General features: G+C 47.9%; 1 protein-coding gene across 2 annotated transcripts in view; it reads left to right on the forward strand.

Annotated features, from left to right (window-relative positions):
- LOC105497309 (NLR family pyrin domain containing 2) overlaps positions 1 to 13,305 on the forward strand; it is a 32,750-nt gene extending 19,445 nt beyond the window's left edge. For both annotated transcript variants that reach the window (XM_071087862.1, XM_071087861.1), the window contains 7 exons: positions 621 to 791; positions 2,689 to 2,853; positions 6,507 to 6,677; positions 6,981 to 7,151; positions 9,432 to 9,602; positions 10,476 to 10,643; positions 12,908 to 13,305. In XM_071087862.1, coding sequence (XP_070943963.1) covers positions 621 to 791; positions 2,689 to 2,853; positions 6,507 to 6,677; positions 6,981 to 7,151; positions 9,432 to 9,602; positions 10,476 to 10,643; positions 12,908 to 13,046 — 1,156 coding nt within the window. In that variant the 3' untranslated portion in view covers positions 13,047 to 13,305. The remainder of the gene's footprint in view (positions 1 to 620; positions 792 to 2,688; positions 2,854 to 6,506; positions 6,678 to 6,980; positions 7,152 to 9,431; positions 9,603 to 10,475; positions 10,644 to 12,907) is intronic.
- Positions 13,306 to 21,755: the final 8,450 nt, after the last annotated feature.

The following is a 21,755-nucleotide window of genomic DNA, read 5'->3' on the forward strand; positions in this document are numbered from 1 at the left end:
CATGAGGTACCATACACCCTGCCTAAATATTTTTTATTGACATGTATATTCACGATTTTTTTTTTTTTTTTTTTTTTTGGTGACAGCGTTTCACTCTTTTGCCCAGGTTGGAGTGAAGTGGCCCAATCTCAGCTCACTGCAACCTCCACCCCACCAGGTTCACTGATTCTCCTGCCTCAGCCTCACGAGTAGCTGGGATTACCTCCACCCACAACCACGCCCGGCTAATTTTTATACTTTTAGTAGAGACAAGGTTTCACCATGTTGGCCAGGCTGGTTTTGAACTCCTGACCTCAGGTGATCCCACCGCCTCAGCCTTACAAAGCACTAGGATTACAGGCATGAGCCACCATGCCCGGCCTGTATTCTTTTATCAATGATGTGCTTAGCATTTTAACTTATTTTTACCCTCTGTTGGATTTTTGTGTAAGAGTAGGTTCTTTCTTCTGTGATGCTTCTTGGCTGTTGAGTTGTCTGATGGTGGTGCCAAAAGATTAAATGGTCCAGCTTTCAGTTATACTTATTTCTACTTATTTGTTAGGGGTATATGCCCAGAGAAACCCTAAATACTTCAGCCATGATGAACCTACATTGATGTAACCCCTTTCTCTTCCCTGTAGATCCCAGGATGATCAGGACATGCTTCCTTTCTGGACGGACCTTTGTTCCATATTTGGCTCAAATAAGGATCTGATGGGTCTAGAAATCAATAATAGCTTTCTGAGTGCCTCCCTAGTAAAGATCCTGTGTGAACAGATAGCCTCTGACAACTGTCATCTCCAGAGACTGGTGTAAGTAGACACTAATTCATGAACTAAAATCCTAAGGGTGTGAAAATGTTACAATTTTAATATTGGAACAATATTCAAATTCCTGTCATAGACTTTTTTGAGATGGAGTCTCGCTTGACGCCCAGGCTGGAGTGCTGGAGTGCAGTGGCACAATCTCGGCTCACTTGCAAGTTCCACCTCCCGGGTTCATGCCATTCTCCTGGTTCAGCCTCCCAAGTAGCTGGGACTACAGGCGCCCACCACCATGCCTAGCTAATTTTTTGTGTTTTTAGTAGAGACGGGGTTTCACTGTGTTAGCCAGGATGATCTCGATCTCCTGACCTCGTGTTCCGCCTGTCTCGGCCTCCCAAAGTGCTGGGATTACAGGCGTGAGCCACCGCACCCGGCCCGTAGACTCTTAAGTGCTGAAGACACAGAGAATTGAGAGTCCTGTCCTTAAATTTGTCTCGTGGGATAATCGTAGAAAGTAATTTTTAGGGGTCGGGCACAGTGGCTCACACCTGTAATTCCAACACTTCGGGAGGCCGAGGCAGACAGATCACTTGAGGTCAGGAGTTCCAGACCAGCCTAGCCAAGATGGCAAAACCCCGCCTCTACTAAAAATACAAAAATTATCCGGGCGTGGTGGCGGGCGCCTGTAATACCAGCTACTTCGGAGGCTGAGGTAAGAGTCACTTGAGTCCGGGAGGTGGAGTTTGCATGCAGTGAGCTGAGATCGTGCCACTGCGCTCCAGCCTGTGCGACAGAGTGAGACTCCATCTCAAAAAAAAATCTATATAAAGATTTAAAATAAAAAAATTAAACATGGAAAAAATAGCCTAAATATATTGAGCCCCTAGTTTCTATTTAAGTACAACATAGGTATATGAAGGGCTGGCCTGCCCCTCCACACCTGTGGGCGTTTCTCCTTAGGTAAGGAGAGACTTGAGAAAAGAAATGAGAGGCGGGGCGCGGTGGCTCAAGCCTATAATCCCAGCACTTTGGGAGGCCAAGACGGGCGGATCACGAGGTCAGGAGATCGAGACCATCCTGGCTAACACGGTGAAACCCCATCTCTACTAAAAATACAAAAAACTAGCCTGGCGAGGTGGCGGGCGCCTGTAGTCCCAGCTACTCGGGAGGCTGAGGCAGGAGAATGGCGTGAACCCGGGAGGCGGAGCTTGCAGTGAGCTGAGATCCGGCCACTGCACTCCAGCCTGGGCGACAGAACAAGACTGTCTCAAAAAAAAAAAAAAAAAAAAAAAAAGACACAGAGACAAAGTATAGAGAAAGAAAAAGTGGGCCCAGGGGACCGGCGCCGGCACCTGTCTCTGAGTTCCCTTAATATTTATTGATAATTATCTTTACCATCTTAAAGATAAGGGAGTGGCTGGACAATAGGATCATTGTAGGGAGGAAATCAGCAGTAAGACATATGAACAAAGATCTCTGTGACATGAATAAGTTTAAAGGAAAATGCTGTGCCTTGAGATGCATATGCAAACATTTCCATAAACCTTTTAGCAGCATTGTTTCAGCCTATCACATGGGGAGAAACCTTGGACAATACCTAGCTTTCCTAGGCAGAGGTCCCTGCGACCTTTGGCCATGTACATGTCCTTGGGTAGTTGAAATTAAGAGAATGGTGATGACTTTTAACCAGCAAGCTGCTTCAGGCACATGTTTAACAAAGACACATCCTGCACAGCCCAAAATCCATTAAACCTTGAGTCACCACAGCACATGTCTATTGCAAGGACAAGGTTGGGGGTAGGGTCACAGATTAACAGCATCTCAAATACAGAACAAAATGGAGTCTCTCATGTCTACTTCTTTCTGTATAGACACAGAAACAGGCTGATCTCTTTCTTTTCCCCACAGGTATAGACACTCAAGATTTCACTTTTGTTTTCCCTAGGTTCAAAAACATTTTCCCAGCTGATGCTTATCGGAACCTCTGCCTAGCTCTTCGAGGTCACAAGACTGTAACGCATCTGACCCTTCAAGGCACTGACCAGAAGGATATGCTTCCTGCATTGTGTGAGGTCTTGAGACACCCAGAATGTAACCTGCGATATCTCGGGTATATCTCTTCATCGTTAAAATCCTTCGTCATACGAACAGCTACCACAAGCTTATGTGGCAATTTTGTGTAAATGAGAAAAAGTTTGTTATTCTGACTAGAAACAGTACTAAAGGCAGATGACCCAGGAGACAGCATGGGCTGAACTTGAGTTTCTACCTGCCTTGAGCAGTAAACAACCTGGACAACCATACGTGAGGACCCTGAATCTGAGGAAATTCCCAGAATCTTTATCTTTTTTTTTTTTTTTTTTTAGATGAAGTCTTGCCCTGTTGCCCAGGCCGAAGTACGATGGCACAATCTTGACTCACTGCAACCTCTGCCCCTCGAGTTCAAGTAATTCTGCCTCAGCCTCGCAAGTAGCTGGGATTATAGGCACCCACCACGCCCGGCTAACTTCTGTGCTTTTAGTAGAGACTGTTTTGGCACATTTGCCAGGCTGGTATTGAACTCATGACCTCAGGTGACCTGCCCCCTCTCAGGCTCCCAAAGTGCTGGGATTATAGGCGTGAGCCACTGTGCCCAGCCAGAATCCTTATGTTCCCTTTTTTTTTTTTTGAGATGGAGTCTTGCTCTGTCTCCCAGGCTGGAGTGCAATGGTATGATCTCAGCTCATTGCAACCTCTACCTCCTGGGTTCAAGTGATTCTCCTGCCTCAGCCTCCTGAGTAGCTGGGATTACAAGCACGCGCCACCATACATGGTTAATTTTTGTATTCTTAGTAGAAATGGGGTTTTATCACATTGGCCAGGCTGGTCTCGAACTCATGACCTCAGGTGATCCATCCTCCTTGGCCTCCCAAAGTGGGGCGTGAGCCACCGTGCCCAGCCCAGAATCTTTAGCTTCTGTCAGAGATCATTCACCATGGTTCATGCTTCTCCTGTATGATGATTCAGAATACCGGCTATAGACATTTTTCAAGCAAGATCCCTTCAGGAACATCGAGTTGCCCCTTTTCTGTTAGTCCTCTGGTTTGAGAGCTCTCCCCTTGGGAAGCTCTCCACGTGGCTGCCCAGGTGATGGGAACCATCATGTGTCATGGGGTTCCGTGGAGCCTCACTTGGCCACACTGGCATAGTAGGTGGTCACTGGCCTCATTGTTCCCCTGGGCCAGGCACAGTAGGTCACGTCTGTGATGCCAGCACTTGGGGAGGCTGAGGCAGTGAATCACTTGAAGTCAGGAGTTAGAAACCAGCCTGGTTAACATGGTGAAACCCCGTCTCTACTAATAATACAAAAATTAGCGAGGCGTGTTGGCACACGCCTGTGGTCCCAGTTACTCAGGAGGCGGAGGCAGGAGAATCATTTAAACCTGAGAGGCGGAGGTTGCAGTGAGCTGAGATCGCACCACTGCACTCCAGCCTGGTCAACAGTGCGAGACTATCTCAAAAAAAAAAAAAAAAAAAAAATCTTGGCCGGGTGCGGTGGCTCATGCCTGTAATCCCAGCACTTCAGGAGGCCAAGGTGGGTGGATCACTTGAGGTCAGGAGTTCAAGACCAGTCTGGCCAACATGGTGAAACCCCATCTCTACTGAAAATACAAAAATATTAGCCGGGCGTGGTGGCAGGCGCCTGTAATCCCAGCTACTCGTGGGGGCTGAGGCAGGAGAATTGCTTGAACCCAGGAGGCAGAGGTTGCAGTGAGCCAAGATCACGCCATTGTACTCCAGCCTGGGCAACAGAGCAAAACTCCATCTCGAGGGTAAACAAAATTGCTCTGGCTCTACTGATAACGATCCTAGGCTGCTTAATGGGATCTTCTTGTCAGTTGAATGGGATACTGTACGTCTCGCAGGTATTTGAAGGTTGGAATGAAACCAGATCCAAGCCCATATATTCAATAGTGGCTGCTGTCGTCACTAACCACTACAATTACCCTCTTTTCTTTGTTACATGAGAATAATGGGGTACAGGGTGAGGGGGAACATCGAGTAAATTAAAGATGTGGGTCACTAATCTATTTTTTTTCTCGAGATAGTCTTGCTCTGTCTCCCAGGCTGGAGTGCAGTGCCACGATCTTGGTTCACTGCAACCTCGGCCTCCCAGGTTCAAGTGATTCTCCTGCCTCAACTTCCTGAGTAGCTGGGATTACAGGCACCCAGCTGTATTTTTGTATTTCTAGTAGAGACAGGGTTACGCCATGCTGGTGGCCAGGGTGGTCTCAAACTCCTGACCTCGGGAATCCCCCACGCCCAGCTAATTTTTTTTATGTCTTTAGTAGAGATGGGGTTTCACCATGTTGGCCAGGCTGGTCTCGAACTCCTGACCTCAAGTGATCCACCTGCCTTCCAAAATGCTGGGATTACAGCCACGGGCCACCCTGCCCAGCTAATTCTTGTATTTTTAGGAGAAACGGGGTTTCATCATGTTGTCCTGCCTGGTCTTAAACTCCTCGCCTCATGATCTACCTGCCTTGGCCTGCCAAAGTACTGGGATCACAGGCATGAGCCACCATGCCCAGCCACTCATTTCTTACGAATTTATTCTAACACATTTTCCGGATGAACACAGAGCACCTTGAAACGTAGGTTAGTGGACTGGGCATGGTGCCTCATACCTGTAATCCCAGTACTTTGGGAGGCCTAGGCTGGTGTATCACTTGAAGTCAGGAGTTTTTGTTTGTTTTGAGATGGAGTCTTGCTCTGTCACCCAGGCTGGAGTGCAGTGGAGTGATCTTGGCTCACTGCAACCTCCACCTCCTGGGTTCAATTGTCTTGCCTCAGCCTCCTGAGTAGCTGGGACTACAGGCATGCGCCACCACACCCAGCTAATTTTCGTATGTTTAGTAGAGCTGGGGTTTTTCGAACTCCTGACCTCGTGATCTGCCCGCCTCGGCCTCCCAAAGTGTTGGGATTACAGGTGTGCGCCATTGCCCTGGCCAAAGTTAGGAGTTTGAGACCAGACTGGCCAACATGGTGAAAACCCGTCTCTACTAAAAATACAAAAATTAGCCAGGCAAGATGGCACGCATCTGTAATCCCAGCTACTCGGGAGGCTGAGACAGGAGAATTGCTTGAATCCAGGAGGCGGAGGTTGCTGTGAGCTGAGATTATGCCACTACACTCCAGCCTGGGTGACACAGCATAATTCCCTTTCAAAAAACCAAACAATGAAACATAGGTTAGTGGACTCTGCATCCAACATTTGAGTCAGGTTGACTGAGGCTCATGTATTTCCAGCTGATTCCTGGACAATGCTGATGCCACTGGTCTGGGGACCATCCTTTGACAATCACTGCTCCAGATAATTCAAGTCGGGGTGTAACATAACCAGTGAGATATAAATCAAAGATGATTCCGTGGTTAGATTCTCAAGAATAACGTATTCCGCTGGGCACGCTGGCTTACGCCTGTAATCCCAGCACGTTGGGAGACCAAGGCAGGTGGATCGCCTGAGGTCAGGAGGTCGAGACCAGCCTGACCAACGTGGAGAAACCCCGTCTCTACTAAAAATACAAAATCAGCCAGGCGTGGTGGTGCATGCCTGCAATCCCAGCTACTCGGGAGGCTGAGGCAGGAGAATCACTTGAACCCGGGTGGCGGAGGTTGCTGTGAGCCGAGACTGCCATTGCATTCCAGCCTGGGCAACAAGAGTGAGACTCCGTCTCAAAAAAAAAAAAAAAAAAAAAAAACTTGTTCCCATTTCTCTCACAGGCTGGTGTCTTGTTCTGCTACCACCCAGCAGTGGGCTGATCTCTCCTTGGCCCTTGAAGCCAACCGGTCCCTGATGTGCGTAAACCTCTCCGACAATGAGCTCCTGGATGAGGGTGCCAAGTTGCTGTACACAACTTTGAGGCACCCAAAGTGCTTCCTGCAGAGGTTGTCGTAAGTCTCTCCTTTTCTTCCAGAGCAGCTGTGGTTTCGATCTGGGGCCATAGACGGGGCGTGGTCACGCCTGACTTGGCTGTTTGCAACCTCTCGCTGATGTGAACACCTGCTCCCATGTTTAGATCCAGGCCGATGGCTTGTGAATCTTGTTCTCTCCTTCCTGTTCCTTCACAGGATCACCAGCGTGTGACAGGGTGGGGCGTTCACAAGAAGGGGCTTTCGGATGCTGGCATTTGGAGATAGCCGAGAAGGTTGAAGTTGGAAATGTCAACCATGTTGCCATTTGTGATTCTTTTGCAGGTTGGAAAACTGTCACCTGACAGAAGCCAATTGCAAGGACCTTGCTGCTGTTTTGGTGGTCAGCCGGGAGCTGACACACCTGTGCTTGGCCAAGAACTCCCTCAAGGATACAGGGGTGAAGTTTCTGTGTGAGGGCCTGAGCTACCCCGAGTGTAAACTGCAGGCCTTGGTGTAAGTCTGCACTGGCTGCCTGTGTGTGTGTGTGTGTGTACATAGCTGGCTGCCTGTGTGTGTGTGTGTGTACATAGCTGGCTGCCTGTGTGTGTGTGTGTGTGTGTGTGTGTGTGTGTGTGTACATAGCTGGCTGCCTGTGTGTGTGTGTGTGTGTGTACATAGCTGGCTGCCTGTGTGTGTGTGTGTGTGTGTGTGTGTGTGTGTGTGTGTGTGTCTGTGTATATAGCTGGCTGCCTCTGTGTGTGTGTGTGTGTGTGTACATAGCTGGCTGCCTCTGTGTGTGTGTGTACATAGCTGGCTGCCTCTGTGTGTGTGTGTGTGTGTGTACATAGCTGGCTGCCTGTGTGTGTGTGTGTGTACATAGCCCCCCACCTCTGGGTTCTGGTAGGGTGGTTATGAGAACACTAAATTCCTCTAAATGCCCCAAGCATGATGCTAATGGTTACAACTGGTGAGATCTGGGGAGATGGTGATAGGAAAAAAAGTATGAGGAGGAGGAGGAGGAGTAGTAGTAGTAGTAGTAGTAGTAGTAATATTCTATAGGGATTTGGAGAATGTAGCTGGTTTTCAGGGGTTTTTTTTTTTTCCTCCTCTTTATGCATGTATTTTAGAGATGGGGTCTCGCAATGTTGCCCAGGCTGGTCTCAAACTCCCGAGCGCAAGAGGTCTTCCTGCCTTGGCCTCCCAAAGTGCTAGGATTACAGGCATGAGCCGTCTCGCCCCACGCTGTGTTTTCTCTTAATCTGTGTTCCTAGACCTATCATTGTGTAACGTAAATTGCATGCAATTGGTTGTAAATGGAATTCGTTTATTTGATGATTTGCAAATCAGGTAGTCTTCTGGGCCATGGCAGGCTCAGACTCCCGACGGAAGCTATTGGAAGCTACATGCTCAATATGATCTTCCTGTCAATACTAAAATCACAGGACAGGTGGCCTGGCACAGTGGCTCACGCCTGTAATCCCAGCACTTTGGGAGGCTGAAGCAGATGGATCATAAGGTCAGGAGTTCAAGACCAGCCTGGCTAATACGTGAAACCCCATCTTTACTAAAAATACAAAATTAGCCAGGCGCGGCGTCGGATGTCTGTAATCCCAGCTACTTAGGAGGGTGAGGCAGAGAATTGCTTGAACCCAGGAGGCGGAGGTTGCAGTGAGCCAAGACTGTGCTCCTGTACTCCAACCTGGGCGTCAGAGCAAGACTGTCTCAGAAAAAAAAAGTTTCTGTACATTCACAAACCTTTAAGATTTGGGGGTATGTTTTCACTCCTCTGTCGTCATGGGCTCCAATCTGCCCTCTATTTCCATGGCCCTTCCAGGTCCTGTGTCCCTCGGCTAGTGGTACGCTTTGCTTGGGACCCAAAGATATGTGGGCATTATAGTTCAAATTATAGTTAAGGTTTAGAACTCTATTGAGACAGAAGAAAGAAAACAGAACTTAAGGTGAAATCTGTCTGATAAGCTGTGTTGGTTGGTATCTCAGATCTTACTACCAGATACGTTGGAGTCTGAGCTGGCGTCTTTTGCCTGTAAGACACTACCTCTCTAGCAACTGAATTTAGGAAATAGAATTGTAATCCCAGCACATTAGGGAGGCCAGGATGGGCAGATCATCTGAGGCCGGGAGTTCGAGACCAGCCTGGCCAACATGGTGAAACCCTGTCTCTACTAAAAATACAGAATTTAGCCGGGTGTGGTGGTACACACACACACACACACACACACACACACAACACGTGTGCATGTGCCGGTAATCCCAGATATTCAGAAGACTGGGGCATGAGAATCGCGTGAACCCGGGAAGCGGAGGTTGAAGTGAGCCACCGTGCCCGCTGAGGATCCTTTTTACTTCTCCAGCTTCTGTTGGCCACCTGCATTCCTTGGCTTGTGGCCCTTCCTCCAGCTTCAGCAGAGCATCTTCAAACATTGCTCTGGCTCCCTTATCACGTCACCTCCTGCTGGCTTTCACTATCAGCTCCCTCTTACGAGGATCCCTGTGATTTCTGGACCTACCCAAATAAACCAGGATATAAAGCATCTTAAGAAGCTCAGTCACATCTAAGATGCAAGGTCCCTTTTGCTCACAGGTGCCAGAAGTTGGGACTTGGACATCTTGGGGAGGCCATTCTTCGGTCCACCACGCCACCCCATGATTCCATTTCCAGGTCACCATTGTCTCTTAAGCGTGTCTAAAACCCATGGCTCAGAGTCGAAGGTGCCTCACACCAGTGAGAACTCACAGGTTCAGGCTTGCTTTCTTCCTGTGGTTGATTTCTAGGCTGTGGAACTGCGACATCACGAGTGATGGCTGCTGCAGTCTCGCAAAGCTCCTCCAAGAAAAATCAAGCCTGTCGTGTTTGGATCTTGGACTGAATCACATAGGAGTTACCGGAGTGAAGGTCCTGTGCGAGGCTTTGAGCAAACCACTGTGCAACTTGAAATGTCTGTGGTGAGTTAACTTATAAGTTCAACTTCCTCTACTTAGACCTTATTGAATCTGTGGCTAACGTGAAGCAATCAGTGAAACCGGTAATTGAGAGGACTTGGATAGAGTCAACCGAGCTTTCACTAAGATAGTTAAAGGAATAGTTCTAGTCTATGTCTAAGTCTCTTTTTTTTTTTTTTTGAGACGGAGTCTTTGTCGCCCAGGCTGGAGTGCAGTGGCCGGATCGCAGCTCACTGCAAGCTCCGCCTCCCGGGTTCCCGCCATTCTCCTGCCTCAGCCTCCCGAGTAGCTGGGACTACAGGCGCCCGCCACCTCGCCCGGCTAGTTTTTTGTTTTTTTTTTTTTTTTTTTTTTTGAGACGGAGTCTCGCTCTGTCACCCAGGCTGGAGTGCAGTGGCCGGATCTCAGCTCCCTGCAAGCTCCGCCTCCCGGGTTCACGCCATTCTCCTGCCTCAGCCTCCCGAGTAGCTGGGACTACAGGCGCCTGCCACCTCGCCTGGCTAAGTTTTTGTATTTTTAGCAGAGACGGGGTTTCACTGTGTTAGCCAGGATGGTCTCGATCTCCTGACCTCGTGATCCGCCCGTCTCGGCCTCCCAAAGTGCTGGGATTACAGGCTTGAGCCACCGCGCCCGGCCTGTATTTTTTAGTAGAGACGGGGTTTCACCGTGTTAGCCAGGATGGTGTTGTTCTCCTGACCTCATGATACGCCCACCTGGGCCTCCAAAAGTGCTGGGATTACAGGCTTGAGCCACCGCGCCCGGCCTGAGACTTGTGTTGGTCATGCAGGTCCCCAAGCCCCGAGGCTGTGCTTGGCTTATGGGAGGGCATCGATCAGCACCAGCTGAATCAACGTGCTCATTTCTGTGTTTCCTCAGGTTGTGGGGATGTTCCATCCCTCCCTTCAGTTGTGAAGACCTCTGCTCTGCCCTCAGCTGCAACCAGAGCCTCATCACTCTGGACCTGGGCCAGAATCCCTTGGGGTCTAGTGGAGTGAAGATGCTGTTTAAAACCTTGACACGTCCTGGCACCCTCCAGACACTCCGGTATGATCTATTTACTTCCCCATCAGGCTTCCTCCGGGGTGGTAGGTTTAGGGGAAACATAATGACGTGGACCTGCTGTAGGAGACTGATCCGGTAGCTGGAATTACAGGTTCCCGCCACCACACCCAGCTAATTCTGTATTTTTAGTAGAGACGGGCTTTCACCATGTTGGCCAGGCTGGTCTCGAACTCCTGACCTCAGGTGATCCACCCGCCTCGGTCTCCCAAAGTGCTGGGATTACAGGCGTGAACCGCTGCACCCAGCCCTTTTTTTTCCTTGGAGGCAATAACTCACTCTGTTCCCCAGGCTGGAGTCCAGCAGCACAGTGATGGCTCACTCCAGTTCCTGGGCTCAAGCAATCCTCCTACCTCAGTTCCTGAGTAGCCAGGTTTGTAAGCATGAACCATTGCACCCAGCCATGGCTGCTTGTCTACCTGCTCACGAGAGCCAGTTGTCATTGGATTGTGTTTTGTTTGTTGGGTTTTGTTGGGGTTTTGGGTTTTGTTTTGTTTTGTTTTCTGAGATGGAGTCTCGCTCTGTTGCCCAGGCTGGGGTATAGTGGTGTAGTATCTCAGCTAACTGCAACCTCTGCCTCCCAGGTTCAGGCTATTCTCATGCCTCAGCCTCCCATGTAGCTGGGATTACAGGCATACACCACCACACATAGCTAATTTTTGTATCTTTAGTAGAGACAGGTTTTGCCGTGTTGGCCAGGGTGGTCTCAAACTCCTGACCTTGGTGGTTCACCCACCTCCGCATCCCAAAGTGCTAGGATTACAGGCATGAGCCACCGCACCCAGCCTGAGTTGTATTTCAATACCATGGCAAGAACCAAGAGCCCCTTCCTAGAAGTGTGGGAACTACCAGAAATTCTCACAAGCAATATAGTCTACTGCTGGCTTAAAATAATCTTTATGTAGAAGAAACATAGATTACTTATTTACTTAACATGAAACTGAGCTTAAGATACTTTGCAAGTCAAAAGACATATGGACGTTAAGGGCTTTTTAAGCTTTGAGTTTATTTTTTGGAGACGGAGTTTTGCTCTTGTTGCCCAGCCTGGAGTGCAATGGTGCTATCTCAGCTCACTGCAACCTCCGCCTCCCGGGTTCAAGCAGTTCTCCTCCCTCAGCCTCCCAAGTAGCTGGGATTGCAGGCATGTGTACCACGTCTGGCTCATTTTGTATTTTTAGTAGAGACGGGGTTGCTCCCTGTTGGTCAGGCTGGTCTTGAACTCCCGACTTCAGGTGACCCGCCTGCCTCAGCCTCCCAAAGTGCTGGGATTACAGGCGTGAGCCACCGCGCCTGGCCTGCATCTCCTCTGTTTAACCTGGTACTCTTGGGTCCACTGAGTAGAAGTTGCCAAAGTGCGTGATGGAGCAGGTAGGCAGGTATTAGAGCTACAGCCCAGCCACACTCAGCAATTGCATTTTCTGTACATGATAAACAAGAATCTAAAAATACACAGTGGCTTGATACCATTACAAGGTTAACCTGATGTTATGTTTTTCTCTATCAGATCAACATGGTTGAGAATAAGAGGAATGAAAACAAGGATTAAAAAGAGAAATGAAAGTCTTTAATTTTAAATTTTATTATTTATTTTTGAGACAAAAATCTCACTCTGTTGCTCAGGCTGGAGTGCAGTGGCCCGATCTCGGCTTACTGTAACATCCACCTCCCAGGTTCAAGTGATTCTTCTGTCTCAGCCTCCTAAGTAGCTGGGACTATAGGCATGCACCATCACACCCAGCTAACTTTTATATTTTTAGTAGAGATGTACTTTCACCATCTTGCCTAGGCTGGTCTCAAACTCCTGACCTCAAGTGATCTGCCCCCCTCACTCTCTCAAAGTGCTGGCATTATAGGCATGACCCACCACATCTGGCCTCATTTTATATTTAAAAATAAATAAGCAATCAGGCCAGGTGCGGTCTGGGCAACGTGGTAAAACCCCAACTCTATTAAAAATACAAAATTAGCTGAGCATGGTGGCAGGCGCCTGTAGTCCCAGCTACTCAGGAGGCAGAGGATAGGATGGCTTGAACCCTAGAGGCACAGGTTGCAGTGAGCTGAGATGGTGCCACTGCACTCTATCCTGGGCGACAGACTGTCTCAAAGAAAAAAAGAAAATCAATATGGAACACTCCTTTGCCACGTAGAATAATCAGGAAAGGTGACCTCAACAGAATTTCAGGTACTTGGGAATTTGAAAAATCTTCTTGATACACAAAGTAACCTTTTCCTCCCCCATTGTACCCCAGGTTGAAAATAGATGACTTTAATGATGAACTCCATAAGCTGCTGGAAGAAATAGAAGAAAACAACCCACAACTGATTATTGATACTGAGAAACATGATCCCTGGAAAAAAAGACCTTCTTCTCATGACTTCATGATCTGAATCCCCCCAGAGTGGTTCATTCTGCATGAAGTCGTTGATTTTCCAGGTGTTGGTGAACTGCCTGTGACTCCTCTTCTCCCCCGCCCCCACTCCTCAGGGATAATGAGCTCACTGCTAGGCTAGATGTTTCAGCCATGGTTCTGCCTCTGTTTTACACGTGCACAAGTCCTTAACTTTGTTACATATGAAATATCTGTATCACGGGTACATTGAGAGAAATAAAGGTGAGAGCATTCACAAATGAAGCTGTTACTTAATAATGGACTTTGACACTTTAGAGAAAAGATACTTGGCCGGGCGCAGTGGCTCACGCCTGTAATCCCAGCGCTTTGGGAGGCCGAGGTGGGTGGATCACGAGGTCAGGAGATCGAGACCATCCTGGCTAACACGGTGAAACCCCGTCTCTACTAAAAAATACAAAAAACTAGCCGGGCGAGTTGGCGGGCTCCTGTAGTCCCAGCTACTCCAGAGGCTGAGGCAGGAGAATGGTGTAAACCCGGGAGGCGGAGCTTGCAGTGAGCTGAGATCCGGCCACTGCACTCCAGCCTGGGAGACAGAGCGAGACTGTCTCAAAACAAAACAAAAAAAGTATCTTACTGGGGAGAACCTGGGGGGTGGGGGAAGTTGACAGTGTTTAATTGCATTGATTTCTATTGCCTTGTCAATCTTTGCCTTGCCTTCTTGGTATTTCCTTTTTTTTTTTTTTCTTTTTTTTTAAGATTTGAATTTCACTCTGTTGCCCATGCTGGAGTGCAGTGGCACGATCTCAGCTCATTACAACCTCCCAGGTTCAAGCGATTCTGTCTCAGCCTCCCGAGTAGCTGGGATTACAGGCATTCCCCACCACACCCAGCTAAATTTTTTTTTTTTTTTTTTTTTTTTTTGAGACTGAGTCTCGCTCTGTCACCCAGGCTGGAGTGCAGTGGCCGGATCTCAGCTCACAGCAAGCTCCGCCTCCCGGGTTTACGCCATTCTCCTGCCTCAGCCTCCCGAGTAGCTGGGACTACAGGCGCCTGCCACCTTGCCCGGCTAGCTTTTTGTATTTTTTTTAGTAGAGACGGGGTTTCACCGTGTTAGCCAGGATGGTCTCGATCTCCTGACCTCGTGATCCGCCCGTCTCGGCCTCCCAAAGTGCTGGGATTACAGGCTTGAGCCACCGCGCCCGGCCTAAATTTTTTTTTTAAATTCTTAGTACAGATGAGGTTTCACCATGTTGGCCAGGCTGGTCTCAAACTCCTGACCTCAAGTGATCCGCCCACCTAAACTCCCAGAGTGCTGGGATTATAGGCATGAGCCACTGTACCCAGCCTTTTTTTTTTTTTTTTTTCTCCTCAAGAGTGAGTGTTGCTCTGTTGTTGCCCAGGTTGGAGTACAACAGCACGATAGCTCACTGCAGCCTCGAGCTCGTAGGTTCAAGTGATCCTCCAGCCTCAACCTCCTCAGTAGCTGTGACTACAGATGCACGCCACCAAACCAGGCCAGTTCTTGGGGGTTTTTTTTTTTTTCAAGACAGGGTCTCACTATGTTGCCCAGGCTGGTCTCAAACTCCCAGGCTCAAGTAATACTCCTGCCTCAGCCTCCCAAAGTGCTGGGATTTACAAGTGTGAGCCACTGTGCCCAGCCTGCCTTGTTATTTCTTGACCTGCATGGATCACTGCCTGTTGAGTGTTACTTGCCAGAGGATTTCTCCTACCAACATCCAATATTTTAGGTGCTTCAGTGTAGCTCATATACGACCATGTCATTGCTCTGATTTGCTTTTTAAAAATTCCAACTTAAAATAGAATCTTTTCTATTGCCAGGCACGGTGGCTTACATCTGTAATCACAGCACTCCTAAGCTCAGGTGATCCACCTGCCTTGGTCTCCCAAAGTGCTGGGATTACAGGCGTGAGTCACCGCACCCAGCAACATTTTTTTTTTCTTTGTGGCAGAATCTTGCTCTGTCGCCCAGGCTGGAGTGCAATGGCACAATCTCAGCTCATTGCAGCCTCCGCCTCCTCATTTCAAGCAATTCTCCCATCTCAGCCTCCCATGTAGCTGGGACCACAGGTGTGCACCACTGCACCCAGGTAATTTTTGTATTTTTGTAGAGACAGGGTTTCACCAGGTTGCCCAGACTGGTCTCGAACTACTGAGTTCAGGTGATCTGCCCAGCTTGGCCTCCCCAAGTGGTGGGATTGTATGTCTGAGCCACCACACCTGGCCAAAAGTAGTTTTAATTTTTTTTTTTTTTGAGACGGAGTCTTGCTCTGTTGCCCAGGCTGGAGTGCAGTGGCACGATCTCAGCTCACTGCAAGCTCCGCCTCCTGGGCCGACGCCATTCTCCTGCCTCAGCCTCCCGAGTAGCTGGGACCACAGGTGCCCGCCTCCGCACCCAGCTAATTTTTTGTATTTTTAGTAGAGACGGGATTTCACTGTGTTAGCCAGGATGGTCTCGATCTCCTGACCTTGTGATCCACCCGGCTCGGCCTCCCAGACTGCTGGGATTACAGGCGTGAGCCACCGCACCCTGCAATATTTAAATTGAAAACTAAAAAAATTAATCTCACTCTTACACTTTCATTTCTTCATCAGGGGCCATTGGTTTATTTTTACCGACTAGATCCAAGTTCTCTGATACTACCTTTAAACCACTCCATCACTTTCCAGTTCCACTGCATACTCTGGGCTTCTGAGGTTTCCTGTTTCAAGGTCTCCTTATCCAACACAGCATAGGTCATTCCCTGAGCATCCCCCCCCCCCTTTTTTTTTTTTTTTTTTTTTTTTTTTTTTTTTTTTTTTTGGACAGTCTCGCTCCATTCCCTGGTCTGGAGTGCAGTGGCGTGATCTCGGCTCACTGCAACCTCCGCCTCCCAAGTTCAAGCAATTCTGCCCCACACACTCCCGGCAAATTTTTACATTTTTAGTAGACAAGATTTCACCATGTTGGCCAGGCTGGTCTTGAACTGACCTCAAGTGATCCACCTGCCTCAGCCTCCCAAAGTGCTGGAATTACAGAAATAAGCTACAGTGCCCAGCCTCCAGAGCATCTTTATTCTCAGGTTCACTGGGAGGAAGGGGCGAAGTTGGTAAAAGAGAGGCACAGAGTTTTAAAAGGACACTAAAGGTTTCTCATTCTCCACACTATTGACATTTGGGGTCAGATCACTACTTGTTAGGAAACATGGTCCTCTACATTTACAGTATGTTTGGCAGCATCCCTAGCCTCTACCCACTAGATACCAGCATCCTCACAGTTATGACGATCAAAAATGTCTCTGGGCATTAGAAAATATTTGCTGAAATGCAAAATTTTCTTAGGTTAAGAACCATTGTAATCTAGCCCCATCTTTACAGAAGAAATTGAGTAATGTATCCACATCCATTTAGGAACTGTATTGATACCCCAGGGGCCCATAAAATGTAAACTTGCACTCATAATTAACCATCTTTCTCCAACGTGTGTACTTCATCTAGCCAAGCTCTCAGTTGCCTACCCTCATGACCTACAAGTACTAAACAGTGAAACCTGTGGCACATGGGTTTGTTCATGTGTGTCTGAATCTATGTCCAGAGATGAACAAGTACTGCTGTCCATTTTCTTGCACCTCACCTGTGACCACTCGCCTCTGCCCATCACTGAATTCTGGATCTCATCACATTGATGATCAAGAACAAAGTTCACTGGGTTCTCTGCTAAGGATACAAAAAAAAATCATTCCACAATTCCATGGCCATGTTTGCACCCGCGAACCACGAGGGCTGGGTTAGCCCAGATGGTGGGCTTGGGAAGTGTTCCTGGAGCAAAAAAAAAAGCCAGAGGTCATGAGAGCCTGATCCCCTCCCACACACACACACACACACACACCACTTTACATCCAAGTCTCATTTTCAGGCTTTTCAAAGCTAAGGTCACTCCCATGAGCTACGCCCGGCTTCTCTCAATCCTCAACTCTTCCACGAGAATAGGAAGAACTCTCTGCTGTTCGAGATCCTCTGGCTCAGCCGCAGCTCTGGAAGAAAGACCTCAGTGAGGGTCTTTTCACAATCCCCAATCGCAGATCACATCCTGTGCCCCAAAACAACTTCCATGGTCACCACATCCTTTCCTCCCTTGCTCATTCCCTGAGCCCTGACCCAGGCTTCTCCAAGGTTCCTCTACTCACCCAGACACAGCAGTGTAGATCATGTAAATGTGCTCTGTGCAAGTAAAGTCGGAAGACGGGGTCGGCTGGGCACGGTGAATCGCACCTGTAATCCCAGCACTTCGGGAGGCGGAGGCGGGTGTATCACATGAGGTCAGGAGTTCAAGACCAGCCTGGCCAACATGGTGAAACCCTGTCTCTACTAAAAATACAAAAATCAGTCGGGCGTGGTGGCGCATGCCTGTAGTCCCAGCTACTCTGGAGGCTGAGGCAGGAGAATCGCTTAAACCCGGGAGGTGGAGGTTGCAGTGAGCCATTGCACTTTAGCCTGGGGGACAGAATGAGACTCCGTCTCAAAAAAAAAAAGAAAAAAAAAATGTAGCTGAGCATGGTATTGCACGTCTGTAATCTCAGCTACTTGGGAGTCTGAGGCAGGAGAATCGCTTGAACCCAGGAGGTGGAGGTTGCCGTGAGCCAAGATTGTAATCACCCAAGGTGTTCACCTTGCCCACTGCCTAGACAGAGCTGATTCATCAGGACAGGGGAGTTGCATTAAGAAATAATTCATGCAGAGCTGGCTCTACGAAAGACCAGAGTTTTATTACTCAAATCCGTGTCTCCCAGCATTCAGGGAGAAGAGTTGTTTTAAGGGATAACTTGGTGGGTGGGAAGCCCGTGGGCTAGGAGTGCTGATTGGTCAGGGATGAAATAATGGGAGTCAAAGCTATCTTCTCCAACTCAGTCAGTTCCTGAGTGGAGGCCAAAAGATAAGATGGGCCAGTTTATTGAGATGGATGGTGCCAGCTGATCCATCCAGTGCAGGTTCTGCAAATTATCTCAAGCACTTACCTTAGAAGCAGTTTAGGGAGGGTCACAATCTTGTAGCCTCCAGCTGCATGTCCTAAATCATAATTTCTAATCTCGTGGCTAATGTTAGTCCTACAGAGCCAATCTAGTCCCCAGGCAACAAAGGTCTGCTTTGGGAAAGGGCTATCGTCTTTGTTTAAACCATAAACTAAGTTTCTCCCAAAGTTCAGCCTACACCCAGGAATGAAAAAGGACAGCTTGGAGGTTACAAGCAAAATGGAGTCAGTTAAGTTAAGTCTCTTTCACTGTCTCAGTCATAATTTTGCAAAAGTGGTTTCAAGCTGACACAACTGCACTCCACCCTGGGTGACACAGCGAGACCCTGTCAAGAAAAAAAGAACAAAAAACAAAAAAAAAACAAGAGGTGAAGTCAAGATAGGAAGGAAAGTCGGAAGACACCAAGTGGAGGTAGAAGACTAGAAATGATGTCATATAGGAAGTAAAGTCAGAAGACAGGAAGTGAAGGTAGAAGACAGGAAGTGAGGTCATACAGGAGGCAAAGTCAGAAGACAGGAAGTGATGTCAACCCAGGAAGTGCAGTCGAAGGTAAGCAAGAAGTGAAGTCAGGAGACAGAAAGTGGCCGGGAGGAACTTGTCTTTCCCCTCTCCTCCGAAGCCCCAAGTGAACAGGTAGCGTCAGGTGTGCCCTTTGAGTGACTGGGCACAGCTCAGGCACCCACATCTCCCTCCAGCGCCTATTCTTTGAACACCAGAGACCTCTGCACTATTTTCTGTTGTTTTTTTCCTTCATTTTCCGAGACGAGGTCCTGGATTGAGTGGCTTGAATTACTATGGAAAGTGATTGACCAAGGTAAGTCACAACTATCTTGTTCTTTAATTTTGTTGTTTGTTATGACTAATTGAATGTTAGCCTTCTAGCACACATAGCTTTGCATTTCCACTCTGCACTACTTGTATTTTTATTATTTTGTAGTATTTGTAATTGTTATTTTAAAACTGTGTTATTAGTTTGGATATTTTGAAGTTAAAATGTGATTTTTTAACTAAGTAGCTGTGGGGAAAAGAAAGATAGATCAGACTGTTTATATAGAAAGAAGTAGACATAAGAGACTCCATTTTGTTCTGTATTTGAGATGCTGTTAATCTGTGACCCTACCCCCAACCTTGTCCTTGCAAGAGACATGTGCTGTGGTGACTCAAGGTTTAAAGGATTTTGGGCTGTGCAGGGTGTGCTTTGTTAAACAAGTGCCTGAAGGCAGCTTGCTGGTTAAAAGTCATCACCATTCTCTTAATCTCAAGTACCCAGGGACACACACACACTGCCAAAGGTCGCAGGGACCTCTGCCTAGGAAAGCTAGGTATTGTCCAAGGTTTCTCCCCATGTGCTAGTCGGAAATATGGCCTGGTGGGAAGGGAAAGACCTGATCGTCCCCCAGCCTGACACCCGTGAAGGGTCTGTGCTGAGGAGGACTAGTGTAAGAGGGAAGAAGGCCTCTTGGCGGTTGTTGGCGGTTGAGATAGAGAAAAGCATGTGTCTCCTGCCCGTCCCTGGGCAATGGAACATCTCGGTATAAAACCCGATTGTATGTTCTGTTTACTGAGAAAGGAGAAAACCACCTTAGGGCTGAAGGTGGGACTTGCTAGCGCAATGCTGCTCTTTATGCACTAAAAAGGTTTATGGAGATGTTTACATATGCATATCAAGGCACAGCACTTTTCCTTAAACTTATTCATGTCACAGAGATCTTTATTCATATGTCTTACTGCTGACTTTCTCCCTACAATGATCCTATTATCCTGCCACTTGCTTTTCTTTACGATGGTAAAGATAATTATCAATAAATACTAAGGGAACTCAGAGACCAGTGCGGGCGTGGGTCCTCTGTATGCTGAGCGCCGGTCCCCTGGGCTCACTTTTTCTTAATACTTTGTCTCTGTGTCTCATTTCTTTTCTCAAGTCTCTCGTTCCACCTAACGAGAAACGAGAAACGCCCACAGGTGTGGAGGGGTAGGCCGCCCCTTCAGGCAGCAGTATGCAAAGCAGGTGTTTCAGCACTCTCTCCGGTCACTAAGTCTTCTCTCCTGAAGGAAACAATTTTGAGACTTCCTGTTCTTAATTCTGTTTAACAGCATACGTCTAAAAGAAAAGATGTATACTGTTATTATTTATTGTGTTACAAAAATATACACGCACCTCCTTAAAAAATTCCAATAGCACTAAAAGGGTGTGTACAAAATGCAGTGGCTTAACCAACCGTCTCTTCCATTGCTCCGCCTAAGAGACACCCACTTTTAGCTGTTTTCTTTAGGAACTTGTTAATATTAGATTTCTAAAAATGTGTAACCATGTGAATGAGCTTACACTTACTGGATTCCTATCATAATAGGCAGGGACTTAGTTCTTCTACAGTCTTACTGTTTTTTCTTTTCCAATGTTTATGTCTACGTCTGCACATCAATATTCAGTATCACTTTTTTTTTTTTTTTTTTTTGAGACAGAGTCTTACTCTGTCACCCAGACTGGAGTGCAGCGGCACAATCTCAGCTCACTGCAGCCTCCACCTCCTGGGTTCAAGTGATTCTCCTGCCTCAGCCTCCTGAGTAGCTGGGACTACAGGCGTGTGCCACCACGACTGGCTAATTTTTGTATTTTTAGTAGAGACGGGGTTTCACCATGTTGGCCAGGCTGATCTCGATCTTCTGACCTGGTGATCCGCCCGCCTCAGCTTCCCAAAGCGCTGGGATTATAGGCATGAGCCACCACGCCTGGCCAGTATCACATTTTTATACCCACAGATATTCACAGCTGAGAATTTTCAGGTAATATAACTTGCTTCTTTTATTTTTGTGGTTGTTGTTCCCCTAACGTTTATATTTGCTCTTTATTTTTGTTTTCTTTTGAGGCAGGGTCTCAGGCTTGAGAGCAGTGGTGCAATCATGGTTCACTGCAGCCTCTACCTCAGCCTCCTGAGTATCTGAGAGTAGGCATGTGGTACCACACCCAGCTAATTTTTTGTATTTTTTTGTATATGAGACGAGGTTTCACCATGTTGCCCAGGCTGGTCTTGAACTCTTAGGCTCCAGCGATCCTGCCTCATTCTCTCAGAGTGCTGGAATTACAGGTGTGAGCCACCCTGCCTAGGCTATACTTGTCTTTTAAAAATATACTTAGTTTACTTGACCTCTGTAATTATTTTTCATCTGTCTTCTGATAGCATCTCAGTATGATTTTCCACTATGTTAAGACAGATAATTGACCCATTCTTTTTTTTTTTGAGACGGAGTCTCGCTCTGTCACCCAGGCTGGAGTGCAGTGGCCGGATCTCAGCTCACTGCAAGCTCCGCCTCCCGGGTTTACGCCATTCTCCAGCCTCAGCCTCCCGAGTAGCTGGGACTACAGGCACCCGCCACCTCGCCCGGCTAGTTTTTTTTTTTTTTTTTTTTGTATTTCTTAATAGAGACGGGGTTTCACCGTGTTAGCCAGGATGGTCTCGATCTCCTGACCTCGTGATCCGCCCGTCTGGGCCTCCCAAAGTGCTGGGATTACAGGCTTGAGCCACCGCGCCCGGCCAATTGACCCATTCTTACATTTGGAGGTTTCTCTGAGCACCCTTCCCGTTCCCCCTTCACCCAAGCTGTGTGCTCACTAGCCCTGATTCACAGCCGTCGTCCTGGAGCTTCTTTCTGCCATCCTTCTGTCTTTTCCCAAGTGACCCACCCACCTCAACCTCCCAAAGTGCTGGGATTACAGGCAT

Source organism: Macaca nemestrina, chromosome 20 (assembly GCF_043159975.1).
Source record: "Macaca nemestrina isolate mMacNem1 chromosome 20, mMacNem.hap1, whole genome shotgun sequence".
In the NCBI taxonomy this organism is placed as follows: Eukaryota; Metazoa; Chordata; class Mammalia; order Primates; family Cercopithecidae; genus Macaca; species Macaca nemestrina.